Raw genomic sequence first — 25924 nt, 5'->3', positions numbered from 1 at the left:
GCTGTATTTAATAAATAAACAGATTTAAATGTATTGGGAAATTATGAAATTTAGGAGTATTCTATTCATAAACAACGGTGACCTGGTCCCACTAACCCCTGCACACACTTTCCAACACTTAAGTGCAGTCGAAGAAGAAGCAGAAACAGCAGAAAGGGCGACGTAAGATATTTCCCAGTTTTCATTCACATTTTCCTGGCCCTCGGACCGCAGAATATGTAAAAGGAGCACACGACCACCGTTGCCGCCACTTACCGATTCCTCGCCACAGTTGCCCGCTAAGAACAACGCCTGCAGAGGAAGCAGTGGAAGTTGAGACCCTGAGACCTCAATCCGATTGGATTTTCACATCTGGGACAAGTGGCAGCTGCTGGGCGAGCTTCGCGGCACAAGAGTCATGTCGTCGTCGGCCATATTCGTGCTGGACGTCAAGGGCAAGGTGTTGATATCGCGCAACTACCGCGGTGACAACATCGACATGGCCGTCATTGACAAATTCATGCCGCTGCTGATGGAGCGCGAAGAGGAGGGTCTGATCACGCCCATTCTCCAGACGGCGGAGACGACATTCGCCTACATCAAGACCAACAACTTGTATATCGTGTCCACGACGCCGCGCAACAAGAACGTAAACATCGCCCTGGTGTTTGTCTTCCTGCACAAGATTGCCCAGGTTTTCGTGGAGTATTTTAAGGAGCTGGAGGAGGAGTCCATACGGGACAACTTTGTCATCATCTACGAGCTGCTAGACGAGCTGCTCGACTTTGGCTACCCGCAGACCACCGACTCGAAAATCCTGCAGGAGTACATCACGCAAGAGGGCCACAAGCTGGAGCTGCAGCCTCGCATCCCGGTGGCCGTGACCAATGCCGTCTCCTGGCGCTCCGAGGGCATTAAGTACCGCAAGAACGAGGTGTTCCTTGATGTCATCGAGTCGGTCAACCTTCTGGCTAACGCCAATGGCAATGTGCTGCGCAGCGAAATCGTGGGCGCCATCAAGATGCGGGTGTACCTGTCCGGCATGCCTGAGCTGCGGCTCGGCCTCAATGACAAGGTCCTGTTCGAGAGCACAGGTCGCGGCAAGTCCAAGTCCGTGGAGCTGGAGGACGTCAAGTTCCACCAGTGCGTCCGATTGTCCCGGTTCGAGAACGACCGCACAATCTCGTTCATTCCGCCGGACGGCGAATTCGAATTGATGTCTTATCGTCTAAACACGCATGTGAGTATCCTCTAAAGGACCTTTTTCTCAGTGGTGCTCAAACCAAATCTCGTTTCGACAGGTCAAGCCTCTGATATGGATCGAGTCGGTGATCGAGAGACACGCCCATTCGCGCGTGGAGTACATGATCAAGGCAAAGTCACAGTTCAAGCGGAGATCGACAGCCAACAATGTTGAGATCGTTATTCCCGTGCCCGCCGATGCGGATTCGCCCAAGTTCAAGACGACCATTGGCAGCTGCAAGTATGCGCCAGAACAGAACGCCATAATCTGGACAATCAAGTCGTTTCCGGGCGGCAAGGAGTATCTAATGCGTGCGCACTTTGGACTGCCCAGTGTAGAGAGCGAGGACAATACGGAGGGCAAGCCGCCCATACAGGTGCGCTTCGAGATTCCCTACTTCACCACATCGGGGATTCAGGTGCGTTACCTGAAGATTATCGAGAAGAGCGGCTACCAGGCGCTGCCCTGGGTGAGGGATATCACCCAGAACGGCGATTACCAGCTGCGTACCAACTAAGCGGGCTCAAACAGCGATCCCGCCCCAGCATCATTCCAGCCAAGCTTCAGCGAGTCATCATCCCTGCAACAGGTAGCTTCACCTCCTCCACCCGCGTTTTTGTCTGCGATGCGTTGCGTTAAGTCAAAAGTATATATTTGTATTCGTATTGTTTCAGTATATGTATATTGTATGTAAATCAAATTTAATAAATTTTAACACCTTTTCATAACACCAGCTGGACCAGAGTGGGTCATCAGTGATCAGTATAGTCCCAGCCGAGAGTTGACCCACTCCACAGGCACAAGGGGATGAGTCATAACAAACGGGTTGGACCCGCACAAAATTGTTTTTGCCTATTGCTTAATCATAATAAATGCACTTTCGATCGAGTCTCTCGGTTCGCTTTGATTTCTGAGTTGATGGATAGCTTCTGTCCTGGCGCGACGGATCTATTGCTTGAAGTTCTTCAAGGGGTAGAACTCCTTGTGGGCCTCAACGTGTTGCTGCAACTCCTTCTGCTGTTCGACGAGGTGCTGCGGCATCTCGGCGTAGACGCCCTCAAACATCTCGCTCCAGTTGGGCTTGGTCTTCTTCTCCGATACGGCGATCTGCTTCAGGACCCTCTTCCTCACATCCTTAACGAACGCGGATTCCTCCTCCTCGTTAAACCAGCCCTTGTGCACCATGTAGCGCTTCAGCTTAGAGATGGGATGCTCCACCGAGTTCCACACCTCGATCTCATCTGCCGATCGATAGGCGGTACTGTCATCCGAGGTGGAATGGTGGCTCACACGGTAGGCCAGGGCCTCGAACACCACTGGCTTATTCTCCTTTAGCACGTACTCCTTGGCCGCCTTCATGGCGTTGTAGACGGCAAAGACATCGGTGCCATCCACACGAATGGTGGCAATGCCGTAGCCCATTGGGCCACGTCCTGCAATGCCGTCGCCCTTGTATTGCTCGTGGGAGGGTGTGGATATAGCGAAGCCATTGTTGCGACTAAATAGGGGAAGATTTCGAAAATCAATATATTTAAAATAGTACAATAAGGAAATCTAATATATACTGGAAGGGCTTTTTAAATGAAGCTAACATCAGTTGATAACATAAATGTTTTCGTAAAATTATTTTATCTTATCAAAAGAGGTGACATCCGTATCTCTAACTATTATTTGTATCTTTGTTTGAAAGCTTTAAAGTTAGGTTATAGATAAAAAGTGTTTTGTAAAATTCTTCTCACAAACTCACCAGAACAGAATCACTGGACAACCCAGGGTGGCTGCGAAGTTGAAGGCAGCATGGGCATCTCCCTCCGAGGCTGCTCCCTCGCCAAAGTAACAGACAACACAGGCGTCGTTGTCCGGACGCAGTTTCATGGCGTAGGCGGCGCCCACGGCCTGTGGCATCTGGGTGGCTAAATTTTACCAAAGATTACAACAAATCAATTGATAATGCAGCAACGGATACTCACACAACGGACTGGATATGGTGACAAAGTTAAGTTCCTTGGAACCATAGTGCACTGGCATCTGCTTGCCCCGGCCCAAATCATCCTGGTTGCCGAAGCACTGGTCAATGAACTGATCGATGCGGAAGCCACGCCACACCAGGACACCCGCCTCGCGATACTGAGCGTAGATGAGATCACGCATCTCCAGGGCGGCAGCACTGCCAATGTGCGACGCCTCCTCGCCGAAGTTGGTCATGTAAAAGGAGATCCTTCCCTGCCGTTGCGATTCGTACAGAATCTTGTCCATGGTGTTCAGTAGCACCATGTCGCGGAACATCTTCTCCACCACCTCGCGGCCCAGTTGCGGATCCTGGCTCTCATCGGCTATGAAGCCATCCCGATCCATTACGCGGTAAATGGGTATGGGTGCATAATCCTCCGGCATATTGAGCTTCAGCTTGCTGACGAAGGGAGCCTTGGCGCCGGGAAAGTTGGCGTAGTCGGTCGACGCCTCCGAGCTGTAGCCCCGCGGTGCTGCTGCTGAGATTGCACCTCGGATCTGTCCAGTGGAAGATCAAAACAAACACTAGGGTTAATATCTCACATCACATACCGCTTTTAGGTGCTGCTGGTTCCTGCCCACGGCACCCAGCAATTGCACCGACTTTCGCAGGAATGACATTCTGTATAATTTGTATCTAAAAGCTATTAAATGCAACAGGTAAAGTCCGCAGATTCGGATTCGGCTGCGTGTGGGGCCAGCTGATTACGCAACAGGTAGAATACCCTCGACATGCCAATCGATTTCTCGCATATTTGTCATCGAGATCGATGGAACAGCGATTACATTTATATCCGCAAGTTGTTATAGTTTTAATTGTTATTTTATTAATTATGTGTTTTATTTTATCAAATTCCATCTTTGGCTACCCGAAATTAGCCCCTTTATTTATTTTAAGATAGAACTAGATCCAAATTAAAGGTATGTTTCGTTACTTTGCCTATTTTAAGTATTTGAATACGAAAAGCAATCCCAAGGAACATGAATATGTGAATAATGTATGAATAAAACATGGCATGAATCAGACTTATTTAAATTTTCCCCCAGTCAATATCGATAACAAGCGTATACTTGATATTTGCCAGTTCTCGAAGCCACCTTACCCTTTCGACACCATGTCATCGGTGGTAGAAGAAGCGCAATTCTGGCAGGCAGTAGGAATACTGGTCAAAAACTATCATGCCTTGAATAAAAAGATATTCGAAGTGGTGGTAACGCAAGTGGAGAAACAGCAGGATGGCCAGCTGCATGATTCCAGCGAGGAGGAACTCACGAAATCCCTGAGGGAGCAGCCAGACCAGCGCACGTGCCAGGGATTCAAGATAGGATACAAATTGCTGCCCAAGAAACTGGCGGAGAACATTCTGGCTACTGGGACTGTAGGTGGGAATACCAGTATATAAGTAAATCAATTTAAAAGAACTAAGCCAACTCTCAATTACAGACTTTGTGGAACGTAGCTATCAGTGCCAGTGTGCAAGCGATGCTATTGATGACTTCTCGGTGCGACTCCTTGAGGGACAGCTTAAATTGGAAGCCAAAGATAATCCGAATTGGCTGGAGTATGTTCTGAGGCCAAAGCTTCTGAGCTGGTCGCAGTCGAAGCAGGAGGAAGCCAGGCTGAAATCCTTGAGTTTGATAGATGTTGAAAAGTACAATGATCTGTACAAGGGGCTGAAACGGAAGCATTCCCAGCGCCTCCTAGAGTACTGGCAGACTGCTCAGGAGTCCACGGATCCGCTGAAGTTCATCTACGAGGACTTGGCCATCGCCGCTTACCTTATTGTCCTTTGGAGCCAAACCCAAACAGAACCCAAGGCTTTCGCGGACCTGGGCTGTGGCAATGGACTCTTGGTGCATGTGCTCAATGCCGAGGGCTACAAGGGCTATGGCTACGATATCAGGAAGCGGAAGATTTGGTCTCTTTACCCGGAGGACACCAAACAGAGCCTTGTCGAGCAGGCAGTGGAGCCCAACAGTTCCTCTTTGGACTTTCCCGATGTAGATTGGTTAATCGGCAACCATTCGGATGAGCTTTCGCCGTGGCTTCCTGTCTTGGCGTCGCGCTTAAAGGCCAATTTCTTTCTGTTACCTTGCTGCCCGTACGAGCTATCTGGAGCCAAGTTCAGGCGGCGGAACACCAAAATAAGTGCCTATCAGGACTTTTTCCACTACGTCACCCATGTAACCAAGGAATGCGGCTTTGAAATCCTTCAAGATCGCTTGAAAATACCCAGCACCAAGCGTTTGGCTCTGATTGGAATAAAGGGAAACACTGCACAGGACTCTAGGGATCTGGAGTATTTTGTCCAGGAGGAGTTGCGAAAGTACAAAACGGGGGATCACGAAATTAAGCTGCGCGAGAAGGAGGAGAACGTGCGAAATTGCACGCAGGTGGACAGATCTATCATCGATGGGCTGGTGTTGAAAATCTTCAACCTACTCCTTGCCGCCGATGAGGATAAGTGGCTGGGAAGGCTACCCATGCGGCAGATTGCCCAGACTCTGAACAAGGAAGAGTTGAGTGGGATTAAGTCCGAGTGCGGTGGCATCAAGACCTTGCTGAGGAATAAGCACGAGGTCTTCGAGTTCTGCGGCGGAGATCTCATAGGAATCCGAAAACCCAAGCCAATAGCTTTCCTGCCATCACGTCTGACCACCAAGAAGCGTAGCTGCTTCTTCAAGATGCATCACCCGCTGGGCTGTCCCCTCGCAGATTCCGAGTGCAGCTTTATACACTAATTATTCGCATTATGGATGTGGCGCTTGCTCACGTTTATTGTTCAGATTATAATATAAAGAAAAGTGCAATCATCTTCGTGTTCGCCGATTGGCATGCATCATGTGTCCATTGTACGATCTAGGCATCATGCCACGTCCTTTAGCGGGAGCTATCGCTGCTGTTGCTGCGGCGCCGACGACGAATGGGGGATCGGGAGCGACGACGGGGAGACCGCCGGCCGCGCATGGGCGATTGACGACGTCCGCCGCCACCGCCACCTCCTCCGCGATTGTTAAACCGATTGAACTGGGGCGGGGAGCGCCAGCGGTTGTTCTGCGGACGGCGCATGGGGGGTGAGGGGCGGCGCATGGGTGGTCGCTGCTTGGGTATGATGACTGGCGACACCGTTATCTCCTGGCCATCGATTTGGCCACCATCCATGTGCTTCATGGCCGACTCGCAGTCCTCGGCGGTGGCGTACTCTATGTAGGCCATTCCTCGCCCATAGTTCGGATGGTTACGATCCGTAGGAAAATCGACGTTCTTTACATCTCCAAAGCTGCTGAAGATCTCGAACACATGGTCCTTGGTCACGTTGCGCGTCAGACGACCGATATGAATGCGCACCGGCTTGGGTGTGGGCGAACGAGTGCGGGTTCTTGAGCGAGAGCGCTCCCGTCGCTTCGGTGGCGGCGTCCTGTCCACGGAGCCACGTCCACGTCGTCGCGGCGATCGCGAGCGACTTGCCGAGCGCGAACGCTCGCGCTTTACATTATTATTCTCGGCAACGGGCCTTTCGTTGGAGAGACCACGGCGGTTCCGGTCCCGGGAACGACTGCGACGCTCGCGATCCCTCTCTGGTTCCTTTCGCGCCTTGCTGCCCGGCCTCGGTGACTTGGATGCGCGCCTGGGCGATCGGGTGCGAGAGCGGGATCGTGGCGCGGGTTTCTCTTTTTCCTTGTCCTTGCCCCCACCGCCGGCGCCCCGACGCCTGTTTTTCTCGCTGCGATCCGAGTCGCTCGATGAAGACGACGAGGAGCTTGAAGAGTCACTGGAGCTGCTCGAACTGGAGCGCGAGTCTGAGCCAGAGCTACTGCGCGATGAGCTGCTCTCCGAAGAGCTAGAAATTATAAATTATACAGTTCAAAACCACCATTGGTAAATGCCATATTTGGAGGTTGGCCACAGTAACTAACCCCACATACGTGTGTATGTAGGTGTATGTTTGCCGGTAATTTTACCTGCTTCTGGAGTCGCTGCTGGAGGAAGCCGAACCGCGGCGTTTTCGTTCACGTTCCCTGCGCGAGGAGCTGCTGGCCGCTGTCTTGCCGTCCTTCTCTTTGGTGTCCTTATCCTTGTTGTCCTTTTCCTTCTCACCCTCACCGGCGGGACTCTGGGCACGCGCCCTAACAGCGGCCAAAGAAAGGCAGAAATGTTTCAATCGGGCTCGGGGGTTAAATATACTTTATTACTTACATTTTCCAATTGCAGATTGCGTTTAAGAGAAGCTAAATGGGCCAGCACACCCTACGAGGTGTTTGCTATTCGTTTTAATAAATAAAACCCTTATTTTCCAGCAGAGTTTTAGCGTTTTCGGTGGAGATTAGTGTGACTGTAGCTTGCCCAATGAAAAACCCTTTTAGAGCTGGGAAAATAATCGATACTATCGGTTCTTATGGATGTCAAGTGATCGAATAGTCCTAAACCAATTTCAATATCAATATTATATTCTCCACTACGTTAACGTTGTGAACCAAATTTAAAGGATAAGAACTTGTAATTTTTTCTTTGCCTGCTTTTTCAGTTGCAATAGAACTAGGGATGCATAACATATCGATACTGATATCGACGTCTGTTCATCTCTATCCAACGCGCATATAGCTTTCAGGTCGAAAATCCAAGAGGTAAACTCCCATAAAAAATAAAGATACACCCATACAACCAAGTGCAATTTGTATTCAATAACGATTATTATTTGCGCTACCGTGAAATATGAATTGTGCTTGTTTCCGCAACGTATGTATCTAGTGGAATTACATAAAACGCAATATTTTAAGGCCAGCACTTTTTATCTGCTGGTGACGAAGTGGTTGTCATTGTGAGTTCACGTCTGTATGTATGTATGTGTGAACTTGTGTTGATTTTGTACGTGTGCGGGGGAGAGCGGGACGGCGAGAGTGGAGAGCAGAGCCACAGAGTTTCGATTTTCCATATCTACACTCGCAGTGAAAAAGAGAGAGGAGCGCCTGGGTACATTTTACCACACAGCGTCTTTGTCCGTTGAGTCGGGAGCTCGGCTGCTATTTGTCTCGCTTGTGACTGGTGTGTACTATTATTTATTTATCCGTTTTATTTCAAATTTATTCAACTCCCCCGCCCCATCGATTGCGACTCCTATTCCGAAATGCGGTCGTGTGTGGCTATGCTAATGGTGTGTTTGTGAAGTGCAGTTATCCTCGCAGCCTATGCAAATTGGCCTGTGTATACCAGAAAGGCATTGGTCACAATTTAGCCAAATCATTGTGTTTTGAAACGCCAGCGTAATTGCCAAAAACCAGCCAGCCAACAAGCGTTTCATAGTATACATATTCATATAATCAGTGTGTGTAACGAAAACGAAACGAGAAAAAGAGCAATCGTCGATAAAGTTGACTGCCATGACTACGCAATAGCAACAACAAGAGGGGGGGCACTTGCACACACACAAGCACAAACACTTACACGGCCAGACATGGCTAGGTGGGTCCTCTCTCGCACTCTCAATGCCGCTCAGTGCCTCTCTTTGCTCTCTCCACTTCCGTCCGTCAATCTTTGTGTGTGTGTTGCTTGGGGTCCGGACTCCATGGGAAAAGCGTATATTTTGATGCCAGCCCTGCCTGTTTGTATGCGTTTATTTTTTATAATTTATTGTTTTAATTTTGAGAGGGCGGCCACCGTGTTGAGCGACCCCAACTCAGTGGCCGACCCTGCCCAAGTATGAATAGCCGCTCCACTCGAACCGATTCGCACGCAGAAACTCTTTTTGAGGAGTTCCACTTCCTTGGGCATACGCATACACAGGCACAGTTGTGGTGGAAATAATAGCGCTTAATGGCCAAAGTGTAGTCTGTTTCTGTGTTGCGTTGAAGGGGAGCCCTATATCGCTGTTTCTTTTTTTTTTATACTCCATCACGTCAGTAGACCCCTTTTAGCGTTTTATCTATGTTTAGAAAGCTTATCTTATCTGTAAACTAATGTTTATTACAAATATCTTAATCACTTAGGGGCGTTCATGCACTGATAAACGTAAAATAGTTAAACCCTTTCTATGGCAGCAACGATTTAAGTTTGGTTTTTTGTGAAGAATTTAATTTTCTACATTTAATTATTGTTAAATAAATAAATCTTCTTTTTTTTGACTTGGTTTAAAACTATAAAAATTCATTACAAACCTACCTATACCGCAAGTATATAATTTCTTTATAATTTCTAAATAATAAATAAAACAAAAATAATAACCCAAACAATTATCCGCTTCAGCTTACCTTGTCTGTATAATATTTTTTATATATTTATATTTTTTTAATTATATACATACATACTTTTTGAGGTTTGTTTACTCTGATATTTATTAAATTTTCCTTTTTTTGTACCCTAAAGTTAATTGCCCCAGTATTAACCATTATTCTTAAAAGATATTTCGCTCCACTTCGACCAACACCTTTGGGAAGAGACTACAGCCCAAAACACAGCACTATTATTTTAACTGCAAATGTATGTATATGATGAAACCACAATTACAACCATTGTCGTTATATGATAGTCAAGCATTTGTATATTGTATCTGCCTGCCTATTTTTACGTCTAATTTGCATTACATTGGCATTAATTAATACCCATTGGCCGCAATTAAAACCAGGCTTTTATAAATAATATAAATCCATTAGGTATTTACTTAAATATTTTATATCCACATACTATATACATACATTTATTGCTAACCAAACTAAACCGATCCAAGTAATTAGTTCTCAACTGAATGTAATAGCAATGTTTTCTTTTACTTTTATTTTCTTTGTTTTAGCATACATACAATATTTTATTGCTGGTTTTGGTGGTAAATTTGCATTGTTAACGGCCGTGGCCAGACGTGCTCCGCTTCTTTAACACACACGTCTCTCAAACCGAATACCGATCATCAAGTGTTTTCCCTATATTGACTCTCGTATATAGCCACATGTAAAATAAATAAAGAAAAAAAAAAACAACAACAATACTGATACTGATACCGAAAAGCAACTAAACCGAAAAATGTATACTAAATACATGCCCGTATGTACCACATAAGACCGCCATCCTGCCATTTGCCGTTGCCGTTGACACTGTTGTATCTGTATCTGTATCTCAATCTCACTGACCAACTACCAAAAGCAAGCGCAAATGCAACTGCAACTGCAACTGCAACTGCAAAACTGCACACACCTCAACCTCAGCTCAACTCAAGCTCAGCTCAACTTTTAAAAGAATAATCCTCGAACTGCCTACAAGTCCAACCAACCAACCTCAACCAACCAATCAATCAACTGTCTACCGCAACTGGCAACCGAACGGCTTTAGTTTGTAAGCTTCGTTTTTTTTTGTATACCTGTTAAAAATACCTTAGAAGACTGATGAAAAAGAGTACCAAGTACCTTGTAATTATTTGTATTTGTCCTATGTTCTTTTAATGGTTCCAAATACGATCTAACCCATCCATTTATGCTATATACTCTATACTCTATATACGACAACACGACTTTGTCACACTGTTTGTTTTACTTTGCACATGTTCGTTTTCTACTTTACGCCTAGTACTATTTATATTACCTACTTATAGAGCACACACCCCAACAACAACAACAACAACAACATACACATACAACACATGTACGTTAAGTGTAACCTCTTTATCTGTCGCTCTCTTGATCTGGAATCCTTCGATTGTACTAACTGCCCGCCGGGCGATAAGTGATAAGTTTTGTAATCAGTCATCCGCCCCACATACCTACCATTCATACCCAAGAACCCAATACCCGATACCCAACCGAAACCGTACCACTAATATTGTTTATGTTCAGTTGACACACTCATGTAAAACGAAAACACCTACATTTAGATATAGATATGTATGTATATATGCGAGAGGGGAGCTTAACGATGGGTTATCGTGTTTAACACAACTTGAAAAACTGGAAAATCGCTGGAAGTGTAAAATTTGTCGTTGCCACTTATCTATCCTATCATTTGCTGCGGAAGGAGTCGGCGGAGATAGCTCTCATATACACATACATATACATAATATAATATTCCCCTTAACTGTTAACTCTTTATATATCGTCGTAAATCGTATATCCGTACCTGTATCGGCAGCTTTACACATACATATACCCCCGAACATGAATTTATATACATAAATATCGTACTTATTATACCTCTCAATAGTTGAAAAACTAACCACGCACGTATCTCATCTCAGTTCCATATAATTAATTGACAACCTATTAAAGCTACACTGTTAAAACAAACTGAAAATTGTTGCTGTTTTATTTATTACGATATTACAATAAATATCTACATATATATATCCACACATAAACACACCCAATATCGATATATAAAAACACACACACATATATATATATATATATATAAATATTTTATTATTCTTGCCTAAGTAAGTATTTTGCCTACTAGAGAAACCATAAATGTTTTGTTATTGAGCATGTTGGCTTGTTGGTTGTTTGCTTTCTGTTCTGGAGTGCGGGTCCGGCTTAGAATACTTCCAAAATAAATAAAAAATAAACAAACACAAATATGTAATCAAAAACAATATACCTAAAACCCCATTTAGAAAAACTAGAGCATAATCAAACCCTTTTCCGTTTTGGATTTTTAACTGAAATGGTGGGAATCTGAATCGATCGAGTTTTTTTAACAAAGTTTTTGGAATATATTTAAGTCCATACAAATTAATTTTTACTGAAAAACAATACAGAGAATGAAGTGAGAGATGGTCAAGGTCACTGAAGATCCTAACGAGTCGCTAACTAACTATTTTTTATGATTTATTCATTTACAAAGACCTGTGTTCACAATATAGATTTTGTTGAAACTTCAAACTTCAACACTTATTTGTATTTTTTACGCAAATACATAAAAACACGAATTAGGAAAATTATTAACACTCTTTGAGCATTTGCGAATGCCGGCGAATCCGAACTAAGCCTCAAGTCTAATTAAATATCAAGCAAAAAAAAAATATGAACTTTGATCGATTTGGATTTTAGTGCTAAATTTCTATTGATTGCAAACGGAACGGGGCCAGCAATAGTTAAGTGTACAAGCGGCCACTTTATAAGCAAATCGTTTCGTTTCCTTCTCGTTTCCTCTACCGCCCCACAGCTGCGTAAATAAAAGAAAAGCCCAAAGAAAACTCTCGAATAGAAAACACATCAGTGCGACAACGGCAGCAGCAGCATGCTCAACTCCAATGCCAGCAGCAGCAGCAGCAACAATAACAACCAGAGCAACAATCATGGGGGCAGCAGTCGCCGGCCCTTTTCCCGCAATTCCTCATCGGTCCGTTCACATCGTGGGGGTAACGGCGGCGGTGGAGGCGGAGGATTAGGCGGTCGCATGCTCTACTCCCCGCATCCGCACCCACATCCGCATGCCCAACAGGCGCAGCAGCAGCAACAACAGCAACAGCGCTCCAATAGCCTTTTACCTGGCCACAGTCCTTGGTGCAATGCCAATTTGAACAACAACAACAACAGTGGCAGCAACAACAATGTTAATAACAAAGATGCTATCGATGGCAGAAATTCAAATTGGTAAGAGCCGAGAGCCGCTTGCATTTAGCAGCGATCTTCAACGATCGAGTTTATGTTAGTTTTAAGTGACAACCTACCAAAAAAGAAAAAAGCGAATTTGAAACGAACCCCATTCCAATCCCAACTAGAGTCCTGTATTGAGAGAATTTTATTGATCGAAAGTAGACTTATGAAATTAATTTATCACATTATGTGAAAAGAAATTTGAGATCGATAAGCCTACAAGCTTCAAATTCAAGGTGAAAGATCATGGATTTTTGGAAAGACAATCAATAATGTTTTTTCACCTTTTCGAAAATGACTTATAAAGTTTGAGATCATCCTTGATTAAAAACTGTTGATTTAAAGTCACTCCATTATTTTTTAATGTAAATTCAAGCATAGATTCTTTTAAATTCGTCTTTAAAGTCTCTTTAACAGGGCTCTAATCCGAACCGCTCCCGAGATCCCTTAGTCCCTTTATTCCTCCCGATCCCCTTCCATCCATGACTAACAAGACATATCCTTGTAACTCCCCGCCACAACTAGAACAGTTTATCTACTTTCTATCTACTATCTATCGATTACTTCGTAACAAAAAAAAAAAAAAAACACCTGAACTGAAAAATCGAAAATCGCTTTTAGGCTAAAGGGAGAATTTTGTAATTAATGTCGCGTGTCGTAGTGCAACCAAAAACAAACAAAAAAACATTTAAAATTGGTCCTAACCGTTGAATTTTCGAAGCACTAAAAAGCTTGCATCGCATAACGAATATATAATACCTCGATCATTTGTAACTCTCTTGCGTTCTCTTTTGCGTACTGTAACTTTTGTGTTCTGTTCCTCGTCGAGATTGGCACATACACCTCTAACCATCCGTTACCGTTACCGTTACCATCCTTCCATCCACACACAAACTACTAATTACCGTTGTATCTATGCATTCAAATTACATTTCACATACTATACACACACGACATAGTACACTGCCCAGCAAGAACAGAGTTTTGATTTACTTAATGTTCATCGTATGTACATTTTTTAACCGCTTTTATTACCATAACAATGGAGCAGTGTCAAGTTCCGTAGAAGAAACCGTATTAACCGAATCAGAAACTACTCATTTCCGTTGTAACATCTTATAAAGAACGTTCCATGTTTCAAAACAGTTCCGTTCCCTAAGAAAATGCATGAAAAGCACTTGAAAATGGCGAACCAAACTTATTAAGTAGCAATTTCTCTTGAGTTTCGTAGTCGTTTCTTTGTCCCGAACGCTTCTTCTTGATTTTGAGTAAAGCGCGCCTAACGGACTTAAGTACTTACCAGCATGCTATCTCTCTCCCCGCCCCACTCTCTCTATCTCTCTGTCTGGCTCATCAACAACACCCCCAGGGGCTTATCTTCCTTTCCTCCCACCGACTATGTATTTCCCGCGTTGGTAGTTGGCAATTACTCGTAGTTCCTTTGTAAGCTTTTAGATTGTTAAGAGCAGGAATCAGCCGGTTGACTTAAGTGGCTATAATTGATTGGTCGATGAAAATGCAGCGCGGCGAAGGAATTTCCGGCGGAAAAGTCAGCGACCAACGACAATTGTAAGCAGTTAAATAATTAATTCGGGCGGGTAAGTGCTTTTCATGCATCATCGAAAGAACGGTTTATCCAATAGCAGAAGTAGAAAGGGACACAGATTTATCCAAATAAAGTTGTAGCTCTAAAAATGAATTAATACTAATAATCTAATTGAGAAAATTGATATTTCCGGAAACTTTCCACTAAACTTAATTTGCTTTCAAGTCTTAAAAATTCGATAAAATGCATAAAAGTCGTTAGCATTGCTAAAAGCAGCATTCCTGCTGAAGTATTGTATTTTCATATCAAAAATGGGGCACTAAAAAACCAGTTCACTTTGCGAAAACTAATAATTAAAATATATAATTGGAACGGAAAATAATAATTAAAAAAAAAAATAAGCTGAATAATGTTTTCCACAGAATTTCCATGTTTAAGGCAGTCAGGATTGTGCAGATACCGTTAAGCAGTCTTTCAGATAGGTTCAGTACATTATCAGCCGATATTAAGCCCAATCCCGCCGCCACCCACAATGTTTAAATTTTTATTATGGTTATTTTTTTTATTTTGGTTAACTTTCTTTCGTTTTGCGCATAGTGTCGCTTCACGTTTTACGCTATTCGTTAAATTTAAACTAAAAAACAAACAACCTGAAAAACCAAGAACAGACATAAATGCGATAATGATAAATATGTGAAATGCAACCGTGAAAAGTGCAAGCCAAGTATGAATTTAGTTACAAAATTTCCTCTTTATCCAAACCGTACCGTAACTAGTTGTAATTTTCTTTCGATTTCGACATTTTATGAATGATGCATTTTAGTTGAGTTTCTTGATTGATAGCTAAGTATATTGACGACAATTGATTGATTGATGTATTCTGCTTAACTTTGCGTAGGTCGGAGGCCCAAAACCGAGTCGAGTTTTGCAAATAATCAACAAACTCAGCTTAATGTTTTACTTATTTATTTGCATTTTGCACACTGCGGCTTAGAATGTTTAATCAAAATGTACCTCATAGAAATTCCAAAAAACCAAAACCAACCAAAAACAAAAAGTAAAATAATATTAATTAACTTAAAACAATGCAAAACCGACAAATTACCGAAAAAATAGATGAAAAATCAACTGTTTTCATATCTCGAGCATTCCTTCCCTTTCGTTCCTTTTATGTTTTACTTCCCTAGCTCTATCTCTCAATCTTTCTCTTCTACTGCCGGTTACTGTTTGTGTGTGTGTGTGTGTGTATGTAACTTTAAGCGAGCCACAATAACAGTTATAACAAATTCAATAATAATAAATAAGAACAAGAACAGCATTGTATGATCTTTGTCACACTCAGTTTATCCAGTATATACAGTGGCTCACAGCTTATTTCGTGCAGAGGTAAACTTGAAATTCAAAGTTGTATATCTGAAAAACTATAGGTGATATGAAAAAAATTTTAACGCAGTTATGTTAAGTAGGGCTTAAGCGTTTATTTAAGCCCTTAATTATTTTTCAATTCCACAAGATAACGAAAAAAACTTTAAAAAACGAAAAATATTGGTTATTTTTATGTCACAGCTTATTTCGTGCAAAAACGTTGGGTACATATAACTTGTAAATTGTTATTTTAAATTAGCTAATTTTTTTTGTAACTCATTGGAGGCGATATCAGCTAATTTATTTATCCCTCCGATGCTTTTCATATCACAGGAAAATACAGTTTTCTGTGAATTAACAAAATGCGCTCCGCACGACTATCGAACTGCGGGAATTGGTCCTTAATCATTTTAAAAATGCAAAAACTTGGCGAAATATTACTTAAATAATTAACCTTACCCTAAGTGCTGTTCAGTAAATCATCCCAAGCTTCAATCGGGAAAATCGTGAGGCAGATATTGGCCGAAATGCTCCTAACCAAATTTTTATTAAGCTTGAGGAAAGGTGAATTATCCGGAAAATTAATGTTAATTCAAAAAATTTGGCGACAAAACTAATTGTAAATGTTGGGCATGAAATGGCCTAAAAGTATTCCGTGGAAACCGTCCGCCGTTTATAACGGGAACACATCTTTAAAGGCCGAGTAACCCGGAAAAAGCCTTTCGAAACCAATACAAATCCGAAGTGCAGGCTTAAATTGGCCAAGGATCACATAATTTCATTCGATTTCGTTCTGGAATGAATTAATTTTCACAGACGAGACCAAATTCAATATTTATGAGGTCGGACCGAGACCAATATGTTTGAAAACAATCAAATTCAGAGCTTCACCACAAGAACCGATCCCCTACAGCCAAGCATGGTAGTGGTACTCGCATGGTTTGGGCGTGTATGGCGGCAACCGATGTTGAAAACCTGGTTTTTATCGAGGGAAATATGGCTAGAATATGTACCTTCAACTTTGGAAGGATAACTTGCTCCAGATCGCCGATATATTGGGCCCAAAGCGGATTTTCTGACATTACCATGACAATGACCCAAAGCAAAAATCGACTCTTGTGCAGACCAGGTTGATATGGAACTGCCCTAATGTGGTGAATCCACTTGCCCAGTCACCAGACCTTATCGTCCTTAAGATTTTGTGGGCGATTCTGGATCTGGACATCCGCAAGAGGTCGATATCTTATAAAAATGGTCTCAAAACAGCCCCCTTGGAAGAATGGTCCAAGATTCCAAAGGAGTCCTCAGAAAAGTTGATTTCTTTAATTAAAACTCTTTTAGAGGACGTCATCAAATAAGGTTAAGACAAAAAAAATTGTAAGTTTAAGCAAAACCGAAATATTTAAGATAAACTTTCTTGCACGAAATAAGCTGTGACATAAAAATAACCAATATTTTTCGTTTTTTAAAGTTTTTATCGTTATCTAGTGGAATTGAAAAACAATCAAGGGCTTAAATAAATGCTTAAGCCCTACTAAACATAACTGCGTTTAAATTTTTTTCATATCTCCTATAGTTTGTCAGATATACAAGTTTGAATTTCAAGTTTACCTCTGCACGAAATAAGCTGTGAGCCACTGTACATACTTCTTATACTCTTCCATAATTTGTCGTCTTCTATAATTGTTCTTTGATTTATAGTCAGTTGCAATCGCAGCTTTTGCATCTAGTCCGTAAGAGTTGCATACTACTACGTTGCGCTGACACCGGCTTTCGTTACGTTACATTACGATTAAAATTTAGAAGTTCGGCGCTTAGACACGCCCCTCTCCCCCCACTCTCTTGCTGTGTGTGTGTATGTACATAAATTAATAGGCATAAGTTCAACCATATAGTGTGTGCCCAGCTCGATCACGATCCTCCGGGATCTCTCCTATCCGTTCTGTTCCGTTTCCGTTCTCACCCTGCTAAATATAACAACAAATTCTAAAAGTATTTCGTAAAAAGCTTTTTCACACAGGCTGAAAAAAAAGCTCAAGCTTACCGTAAATTATACGTACGAGTTGTTTTTGTACCAGTTTATTTACGTTTTCGGTTTATGTTCTCTTTTGTATAGTTTTGGAGCATGACCAGCACTCTCTCTCTCTCTCTCTATCTCTCTTAAATATATTTATACGTATCCAATGTAATTTCTCTCGTGTTAGTGCTAGTGAGAACGTTACGTTACGTTAAATTTGAATAGTCTGAAGAACAGTGTGCGATTGGCATTTGTCGTTTTGATTTCCGTTTCCGTTCCTATTCGATTTCGATATCAATTTTTAAGATTAAGCGTAGTGTGCATAAAATCAAAGCGAGCCACAAATAAATAAATAAAATAGCAAACTAACCAAATTCCATCTAAAATGCATTCAAAGCCAAAAAAAAAAGCAGAAAAAAAAAAGGAAAATAGAAAAATCTGCTAACGATGTGAAACAAATTAGTACGTACGTATTTGTTTTATACTAAATGTGTGTAAATATTGATATTATATACCTATATCTATATTAAACTAATATCTAATTATTGCATTTTGCCATTTACATAAATATTATTTTTATCTTTTTCGTTTTTCTTTCTTCTTCATATAAAAAAAAAAACCGAAAACTACTGCAAAATAATAATAATAAAAAAAACTATATAAATAACGTATATTATGTGTGTGGCTACCACTCTGCATATATACACCACTACTACTACTACTACCTACTACCTGTACATGTATTGCATACAAATAACTATATATGGGTTGTGTTTAATACTACCACACACTGCTACTGCATTGATTTGATTGAACAATTTTCAACTGTATCTCGTACAACCGAATATTATATACTCTCTATATATACGTATATATGTATTACATATTATCTAAAACAAACTGCAACTGCAAACCTCAAAATCGAAAATCCAGCGATGTACAAACAAGTAATTCTAGCGGAACTTGTATTTATAACAATAATAGCAAAGCGCATCATCATCACAACAACAGCAACAACAATGGTCACACTCAGAGCCACAGTCACACTAATCATCCCCATTCCCCCCAACACCCACATCCATCACATCCCCCGCCAATGCACCACCCACCACCACCACAGCATTCGAATAGCAGCCATCCTTCGAATAGTCAGCAGCGTCCTCCGCAGCAGCAGCAGCAGCCTTATATTAGTAGTACTTCCCCGCCGAATCACGGCCAGAGTTCGTATCCCAGCTATTACGAGATGTGTCCACAGACCCACACCTATGGTTCCATGTCCGTTTCCCTTGTGAGACTGAATCCCGCCCGCTTGTGCCTCACGCTAGCACCTGCCACACCCCTCACCCACTCCCTAGTGTCGTTTACTCCTAGTCCTAATCCTCTGCCCCATCCCCACTCACATTCCCATCCTAGTTCCGCCGATCAGGTCCATTTCCATTCGATGCCGCTTAGTAGTCAGAACCATTCATCCGCATCCGCATCCCGGCGCCATTTTCATCCGCCACACCAGTACCATCCATTGCATAACCCACAGCAACAACAAATACAGACTAATCGCCAATCCCTCCCGCTAACACGAACGAATTCAAATTCAGCCAACAACCAAGCAACAAATCTCAATCCAACCAATCCAACAACAAATAGTAATCCTACTGATGTTGTGAATGTAAATTCTTGTACCGATATAATTCCTCATGGGTCTTCGTTTGCGTCTGCGTCGTCGTCGATGATGGCCCAACAACAACCACATCAAATTAATAACGCATCCGCACCCATCAATAGCCACAACCAGGGACAGCAGGGACCAGGGAACTCGGCCAATCTTGGCCACAATGGCCACCAACAACAGCAGCAGCAGCAGCAGCGCGGTGGCTACAACAATAACAGCCGGAATGGGATCGGTAATAATGGTAATGGAGGAGGGCCACCCGACTACATGAACTATCGTCGCGGTGGTGGTGTTTGTCCGGCTCTGTCGCGGGACTACTCCGGCAATGGCAACGGTCACGGCCACAACGGACGCCGACACATGTCCGACAATCACCAGAACAATGCCCCCGCGCCCATGAACGGCCACTCTGGACACCACCAGCGCAACTATAACGACAGGAATTTAAATAATGTAAGTTTAATGAAATTTTAGTTTAAAAGTGCTTTACTTAAGTATCTTTCCATCCACCAGCACTTCGGAAACTCGGATCAGGGCGGACCAGACCACCGGGATCGAACGGACGGCTCGTACAATTTCATGCGAAATGGAGGTGGCAGCGGTGGCTACGGACGCAATGGATCCCATTACCAGCACATGGGTTATAATAACAACAACGGTGGTGCCTCCACATCATCTGGTGGTGGCCCCGGGCTGATGGGAGAACTCCCGTCGGGATCGGGCTTGTCGGGCTCGTCGCTGTCACTAAATAACGGTCCCAACGGTGGCCTCAACTCGGACAGTCCGTCGCGCAAGCGCCGCCGCATCTCTGGCAGGAACCAGAACGGCCCTCAGACCCAGCACAGGTGTCTTCTTGCTCAGGTGAGTTGACTAAAATACTGTTTTTCAGAGAAATGAATGCGAATTTTTAAAATTTTTGTTAAGATAAATAAAAATGTCTTATTTATCTTAAACAAATTCTCAAAAATAATTAACCTTCGTAACCTACGCTTTCTATTGAAGGCTGGCCACTCTAATTCGTTATCGATAACAGCAAGAATGCCACTCTGGCAAATAATTTGTTTGTAGTTCATTTCCGCTTCCTGCGAACCTCTTCGAGATTTAAAAGCGTGGTCGTTTAATTAAAAATTCTTAAAATTATAATAATTCTCATATCCAGATGCAGCAGGGCAGTCCGCCACTCCGTCGTCCGCGACTACGCGACGTCGCAACCTCCACGCAGCAGCAGTACGGTCCCCCATCGCATCCTCATCCGCAGCAGCAGCCGCCATCAAACTACCATCCAATGCACCATCACCAGCAGCAGCAGACACACTATGGTCCGCAGCATCAGCAAGTGCCGCCGCCACATGCTCAGCGCTCGCCTTGGGATTTGGGCGGCAGCGGAGGAGGCGCCGGGGGAGCACCCACAAGTAGCACGGTGGGCCCAATTTTGCAGCAAGTACCAGCAGCGCCGCAGCCGCCACCGACTCACCAGCAGGCGGTGGGCGTGGGCTATCCACCGGCGCCGCCGCCACCCGCCTCGCTGATGGTGGACCTTAATCTCAATCAGGTGCCCGTCAGCCTGCAGCTGCGTCCCTCAGAGCCCTTCTGGGCATCCTTCTGCACGTACCCGATACCGGCGCAGGCCCGTTTGGCGCCCTGCCACCTGCACGGAGTCTACACACAACCTTTTGCTGCCGCTCCGCCACCAGGACTGGCGGCTCCACCGCCGCTGCAAGTGACACCGGTTCCGTCGCAGGCACAGATGGCCGCCGCTGCTGCTGCCGCCCAGCAAATGCTGGCTCAGGCCCAGTTGAGCGCCCACCAGGATCAGCGGGACGTGGCCACAATTGCGGTGGCCAATTTGGGACCCATCGCACCACCGGGCGCCCACCATTTGGACGGACATCACGGCCCCGGCGGTGGTCCGCCAACTGGTCCGCATGGCCATCCCCACGCTCATCCCCATACCCATCCGCATGCCCACCAGCTGCCACCGGGTATTCACATCACTCCATTGAGCGGAGCGGCGGCAGCGGCCGCCACGCACCACCTACATTCCACAGCGGCTGCTGCAGCGGCCGTTGCCGCCCAGGCAACCGCCCAGATGTCCGCCGGGCCGCAGCAGATTATCATCTCGTCGGATCGACGCACATTCCCGCCCCACCGACGCCTTCCGCGCTTCTGGCCGGCGAACCACGGCCATCGTCACGTCCTGCCGCCGCAGTCACTTGCCGCCCACCAGGCCCCGGTGCAGATCCAGGCCACGTCGGGCATCATTAACCCGGGCTTCTTGCTCAACTTCCTGTAGGTTTTCTTTGCAAATCCATACAAAATCAATCAAATACTAATAATTATTTCATATTTTAGGGCCATGTTCCCTCTCTCGCCTTACAACCAACACGATCTGAACTCCGGTGACACCAACGAGACGGAGAATTACGAGGCGCTGCTTAGCCTGGCCGAGCGTTTGGGCGAAGCGAAGCCAAGGGGACTCACCCGCAATGAGATTGATCAGCTGCCCAGCTACAAATACAATCCGGAGGTGCACAACGGTGAGTAGGAAGCGACATAACAAATATCACTAATAAGTAGGCAACTGTAAAGCAATGTAAGTTAGTTTCCTTTCTTGTTTTACTAATATATCTCCTACATATACTCTCCCTCAGGTGATCAATCATCGTGTGTGGTGTGCATGTGCGACTTCGAGCTGCGCCAGCTGCTGCGAGTCCTGCCGTGCTCCCACGAATTCCACGCCAAGTGCGTGGACAAATGGCTGCGCGTGAGTATCCATAAATATTTGATCAAAATAAATTATTAAATCGCAACTCCCAACGCCTCAGTCGAATCGCACCTGTCCGATTTGCCGCGGCAATGCCTCGGACTACTTTGATTGCTCCGAACAGCAGCATGCGGCCCAGGCGCAGGCTCAGGCAACGGCCGTAGCCGAAGCCGTTTTGAGCAGTGACGACAGCAGTGGCGAGGTGGCAGGAACCTCTGCATCAGCATCAGCAGCTACAGCTAATCCCCAGCAGAGCCAAGCGGCCTAGGCGCCATAGAAAACACAATAGCAATTCCATATAGCTGCCGCTTTGACTTTTCCTGGTGGACGACACAGTGGACGAGGTGGAGGAGTCATTTGGAAGAGCCCAGGATGCGGCCACCCACCATCATCAACCGCGCAACGAATCCAACTGCCAAACCGTCGATGCTTCCCCCTCAGCTATATATATAAGCGCCAACATCCTGGCCAGAGCCCGACTCGTTCTGCACCTCGGCCACGCCCTCGCACATCTCGCAGCAGCCAGCCTCTTCAATAGCTTGTCGTAGACCTTAGTTTGTATGTGAGTAACTAGGAGTAACCCATATAGGCATACCACCAAGAATTTGACTTAGGGATATACTTATATATTAATATATATTTGCGTGTATTAAAGCCGAATGAATAACAAGTGTCTGTATATAAGCCAAGATTTGCACAATATTCATTATAGATTTCCTTTGCCCCTTCTTCGCTCTCGAGGATATCCTACAATATCCATAAAAACAACTATATACGAACAAATATGTATTCATACGCTTGGAAGCGTTCTCCCAAAGGTCTCTCTTGATAATTTGCGGGGAGTTCAGGAATTATTAGTCTCCAAGAAACGAATGTTAAAGGACTTTGGGGGGCCGCTGCCAATGAGGGAAAGTGTCTCTTGAATTGTTGCTGTCCACACACGCCTATACCTATGAATAACTCCAAATTAAATACAGTAAATACTACAAAATGGAATATGTATATGTATACTTAGATTTGAAACTAGGATTTGTGTTTAGTGTTTTCTGCTTTTGAGTTGGGCTCGCATATTTGCTGCTTTCTTTCGTACTTTATTGTAATTACTACTATTATGATTAGTTTCTTTTTGTAACCACATACTATATTTATCCTAATACGACATACATACAAACAAACAAACAAGCCAGCATATATATAGTGCATTGCATTTTATACTAATTGTACGAACTGAACCCACTGAAGAAGTTCTTCTTCTTGCACTAAGCAAAAACCAAACAACAAAACATGTGAAGGACGAGACGGTATATCTTTAAAAGAAAAAAAAAGAAAAAACATAAATCGTATATACATATATACACATATATATATTTTTTTCGTTTCTACTTGAGAATTAGTAACTATAAACGGAAGCAACTAACTTTGAAACTTATAAGCAATCTTTGAAATCGACTAACCAGAGGAGCGGATGATAAGCGTTTCAGCATATATACTATATAGATGCATATATATACACACACACACATACACCATACACTCACATTCACACTCACTAGAGACGAGAGAAGAGGGAAACCAAGCGTAATAAGAATTTAGAGGCATATGTATATTTGGTGGGCTTATTAATGTATTTGTAGTAGACGTGTGCGCAATTAAACACAATGCAATTTGCAAAAATCAGGACACGCGAGTATCGTAATCGTAATCAGACTTTTCCAGGGCCAGCTGCCGGCGTCCACCTACTTCCGTAGTATTTTGCCTTTCGAACTGTAACGTCTGTAGCTCTAAACACCAGCATTAAATATTTATACATATAAACCTCCTTGAATCAACGTGACTTGTCTATTAAAGCGAGAGAGTAAGGGTAGAGGAAGGAAGTCTAAAGTTACAAATTAATGTTTCGCATCAGATGCGCGAGAGTACTGCAAGTATCAAGTATCAACACACACACACACCCAGATATATAGAGTTTCCTTATGATATGCGAACTACGTGCACTAGCCTTTGAAGCAGCGGGGAAGGACAGCAAACAATTTTTACCAATATACATGTACAAGTACCATACAATAAATATCTAACCAATTAACGTGGAACTAAACCAAACGAGAATATGAGAGAAGAAAAACACGATGAACAAGTAAATTGAAATGATTCCTGCCCTCCATTCGTATTAAAAACAAAAACCATTGAAACTAACTCAACAAACTTTTTATAGCATATTGTACTATGGATAGCATTGATTTTTTGTGGGAGTGGACGATATACATACATAACGTTAGTTTAGCCTTTTCGGGTATTATGCAGCAAGCCGTATCGTATCGTATTGGGGCATCCGTTGCTTATAGCGAGAGTTTCCAGCACTACAGCCCACCCCGAGTCCCCAAATCCTAAGGCCCCAAATGTTCTCAGATCCTTAATAACGCTATGCATTACCGAAATCTTGATACCTAGTATATATGTAAAATGTGTGTGTATTTAATATGCCCGGTACTTGTAGAGTGTCCTTCGAACTTACCAACACAATCCGTCAATTGTTTGCTTAAATAACAGAATCTAAAAAGTTTTCTTTTTATTTTGATTTGAAAATGAAGTTTTAATGCCAGCGCCTTAAGATATGTAATAAATTTCACAAAGGAAATCGAGTACCGGGTATTGCATGGTCGGACCCCTCGACTGTAGCGTTCTTTCTTGTTTTAAATCTATAAATGAATAATGGTATTTCCAAAAGACCATTGTAAAGGTGTTGTGCTTTTCTAGAATTTTATTAGTAGGAACATCAAACTGAAGGATAAACGAATGAAACCCAAAAAAAAAAAAACTTTATTTTTTGTCACAATAACAGAACGTTATGATAAAAGCAAATAATTATATATAGAATATATTATATACATGAATTGAATACCTTTTGTACGTGCACTGACATAATTACCTACGAGTATATGTAAAAAAATTCAATCAACCAAGCTAAGCAGAAAATAAACTCTAACTTTAACAAACGTATTCGTTTTTGATCCGGTTTCCCGATAATTTAACGATCTTCAGTTCGTTCTATATCTATCCGTCTATCCTGAACTAACAACACTAACACTAGGTGTTTCCATCGAATAGTTTTCCTCTAACAACTCTCTTCTGGTTTATTATTTTTCCAAAAAATTAACAAAAATCAAAAGCTTATCATAAAAATATATTTATAGTATAACAAAGTGAAAAAAAATAAAAATAAAACAAAAAAAAAATTATAAAGTTTTGCTGTGATGTACGTTATATATATTTAATTACATAAAATGCAATAAAATTTAAAACATATAATGCATAATTCCAAATTATTACAACAAAACAAAGTAAAGAAAAACCAAAAACGAAAAAAAAAACAACAGAATGATTATAAAATACAGAAACATTTTATGCATGAGAATTTCTCCAGAAAAAAAAACAAAATAAAAACCAATATGTACGACATACTATAACATCTACACATGTCTAGAATTTATGCAATTTTAAATGTGACTATTATTTTACATTTTTGTAGACAAGAACCGAGACACACTCTCTTCTAGTAATTGTAAAATCAGTTAACCATAGTATTAAACAACAACAAACGTTTTTTCAGTGGCATTGTAACGGTGAGCGGGCGTTTTTAATGTTAATTACAATAATTTCAATTTTCGGTTTTGTATTAACTCGCAAAATTTCAATAAAATTCAATGAACGTCAATAAAATAAAGCTGTGTTTTTTAATTCATGAATATGGGAAATAT

General features: G+C 43.0%; 5 protein-coding genes and 1 long non-coding RNA gene across 8 annotated transcripts; 4 read left to right on the top strand and 2 right to left on the bottom strand.

The window, feature by feature from the left end:
• The first annotated feature begins 100 nt into the window (after positions 1-100).
• AP-1mu (adaptor protein complex 1, mu subunit) lies at positions 101-1952 on the top strand. Of its 2 annotated transcripts, XM_017164804.3 has the most exons (3): positions 101-218; positions 272-1219; positions 1281-1952. In XM_017164804.3, exons 2-3 carry the CDS (start codon positions 398-400, stop codon positions 1737-1739), a joined length of 1281 nt encoding a protein of 426 aa, XP_017020293.2. In that variant the 5' UTR covers positions 101-218; positions 272-397; the 3' UTR covers positions 1740-1952. The 2 variants fall into 2 exon arrangements, with proteins under 2 accessions (XP_017020293.2, XP_070143633.1); XM_070287532.1 differs by having other exon boundaries at positions 113-1219.
• Positions 1886-3949, bottom strand: BckdhA (Branched chain keto acid dehydrogenase E1 subunit alpha). The gene is made up of 4 exons (XM_017164803.2): positions 3785-3949; positions 3193-3730; positions 2970-3135; positions 1886-2720 (listed from the first exon to the last, which is right to left on the bottom strand). Exons 1-4 carry the CDS (start codon positions 3851-3853, stop codon positions 2171-2173), a joined length of 1323 nt encoding a protein of 440 aa, XP_017020292.1. The 5' UTR covers positions 3854-3949; the 3' UTR covers positions 1886-2170.
• A 388-nt stretch (positions 3950-4337) lies between these two features.
• On the top strand, positions 4338-6046 carry LOC108073210 (probable tRNA (uracil-O(2)-)-methyltransferase). The gene is made up of 2 exons (XM_017164738.3): positions 4338-4615; positions 4677-6046. The coding sequence occupies exons 1-2, from the start codon at positions 4348-4350 to the stop codon at positions 5972-5974; spliced, it is 1566 nt and encodes a 521-aa protein (XP_017020227.1). The 5' UTR covers positions 4338-4347; the 3' UTR covers positions 5975-6046.
• Positions 5975-7588, bottom strand: RnpS1 (RNA-binding protein S1). Its single transcript, XM_017164739.3, has 3 exons — positions 7431-7588; positions 7196-7360; positions 5975-7074 (listed from the first exon to the last, which is right to left on the bottom strand). Coding segments are annotated over exons 1-3 (1128 nt in total). The 5' UTR covers positions 7433-7588; the 3' UTR covers positions 5975-6113.
• Positions 7589-10077: 2489 nt separating this feature from the next.
• Positions 10078-25402, top strand: mura (murashka). Of its 2 annotated transcripts, XM_017164730.3 has the most exons (8): positions 10078-10553; positions 12375-12805; positions 19519-19858; positions 19919-20266; positions 20565-21694; positions 21758-21942; positions 22057-22169; positions 22231-25402. In XM_017164730.3, the coding sequence occupies exons 2-8, from the start codon at positions 12450-12452 to the stop codon at positions 22435-22437; spliced, it is 2679 nt and encodes an 892-aa protein (XP_017020219.1). In that variant the 5' UTR covers positions 10078-10553; positions 12375-12449; the 3' UTR covers positions 22438-25402. The 2 variants fall into 2 exon arrangements, with proteins under 2 accessions (XP_017020219.1, XP_041633561.1); XM_041777627.2 differs by lacking the exon at positions 10078-10553 and having other exon boundaries at positions 12072-12805.
• Positions 12817-18202, top strand: LOC138928861 (uncharacterized). The gene is made up of 2 exons (XR_011445261.1): positions 12817-15411; positions 18043-18202. It is a non-coding gene; the product is annotated as an uncharacterized lncRNA (long non-coding RNA).
• Positions 25403-25924: the final 522 nt, after the last annotated feature.

This window comes from Drosophila kikkawai, chromosome 3R (assembly GCF_030179895.1).
Source record: "Drosophila kikkawai strain 14028-0561.14 chromosome 3R, DkikHiC1v2, whole genome shotgun sequence".
NCBI classification, from domain to species: Eukaryota; Metazoa; Arthropoda; class Insecta; order Diptera; family Drosophilidae; genus Drosophila; species Drosophila kikkawai.
Note: the sequence above shows the minus strand (reverse complement) of the source record. Positions and strands in the feature narration are given on the sequence as shown.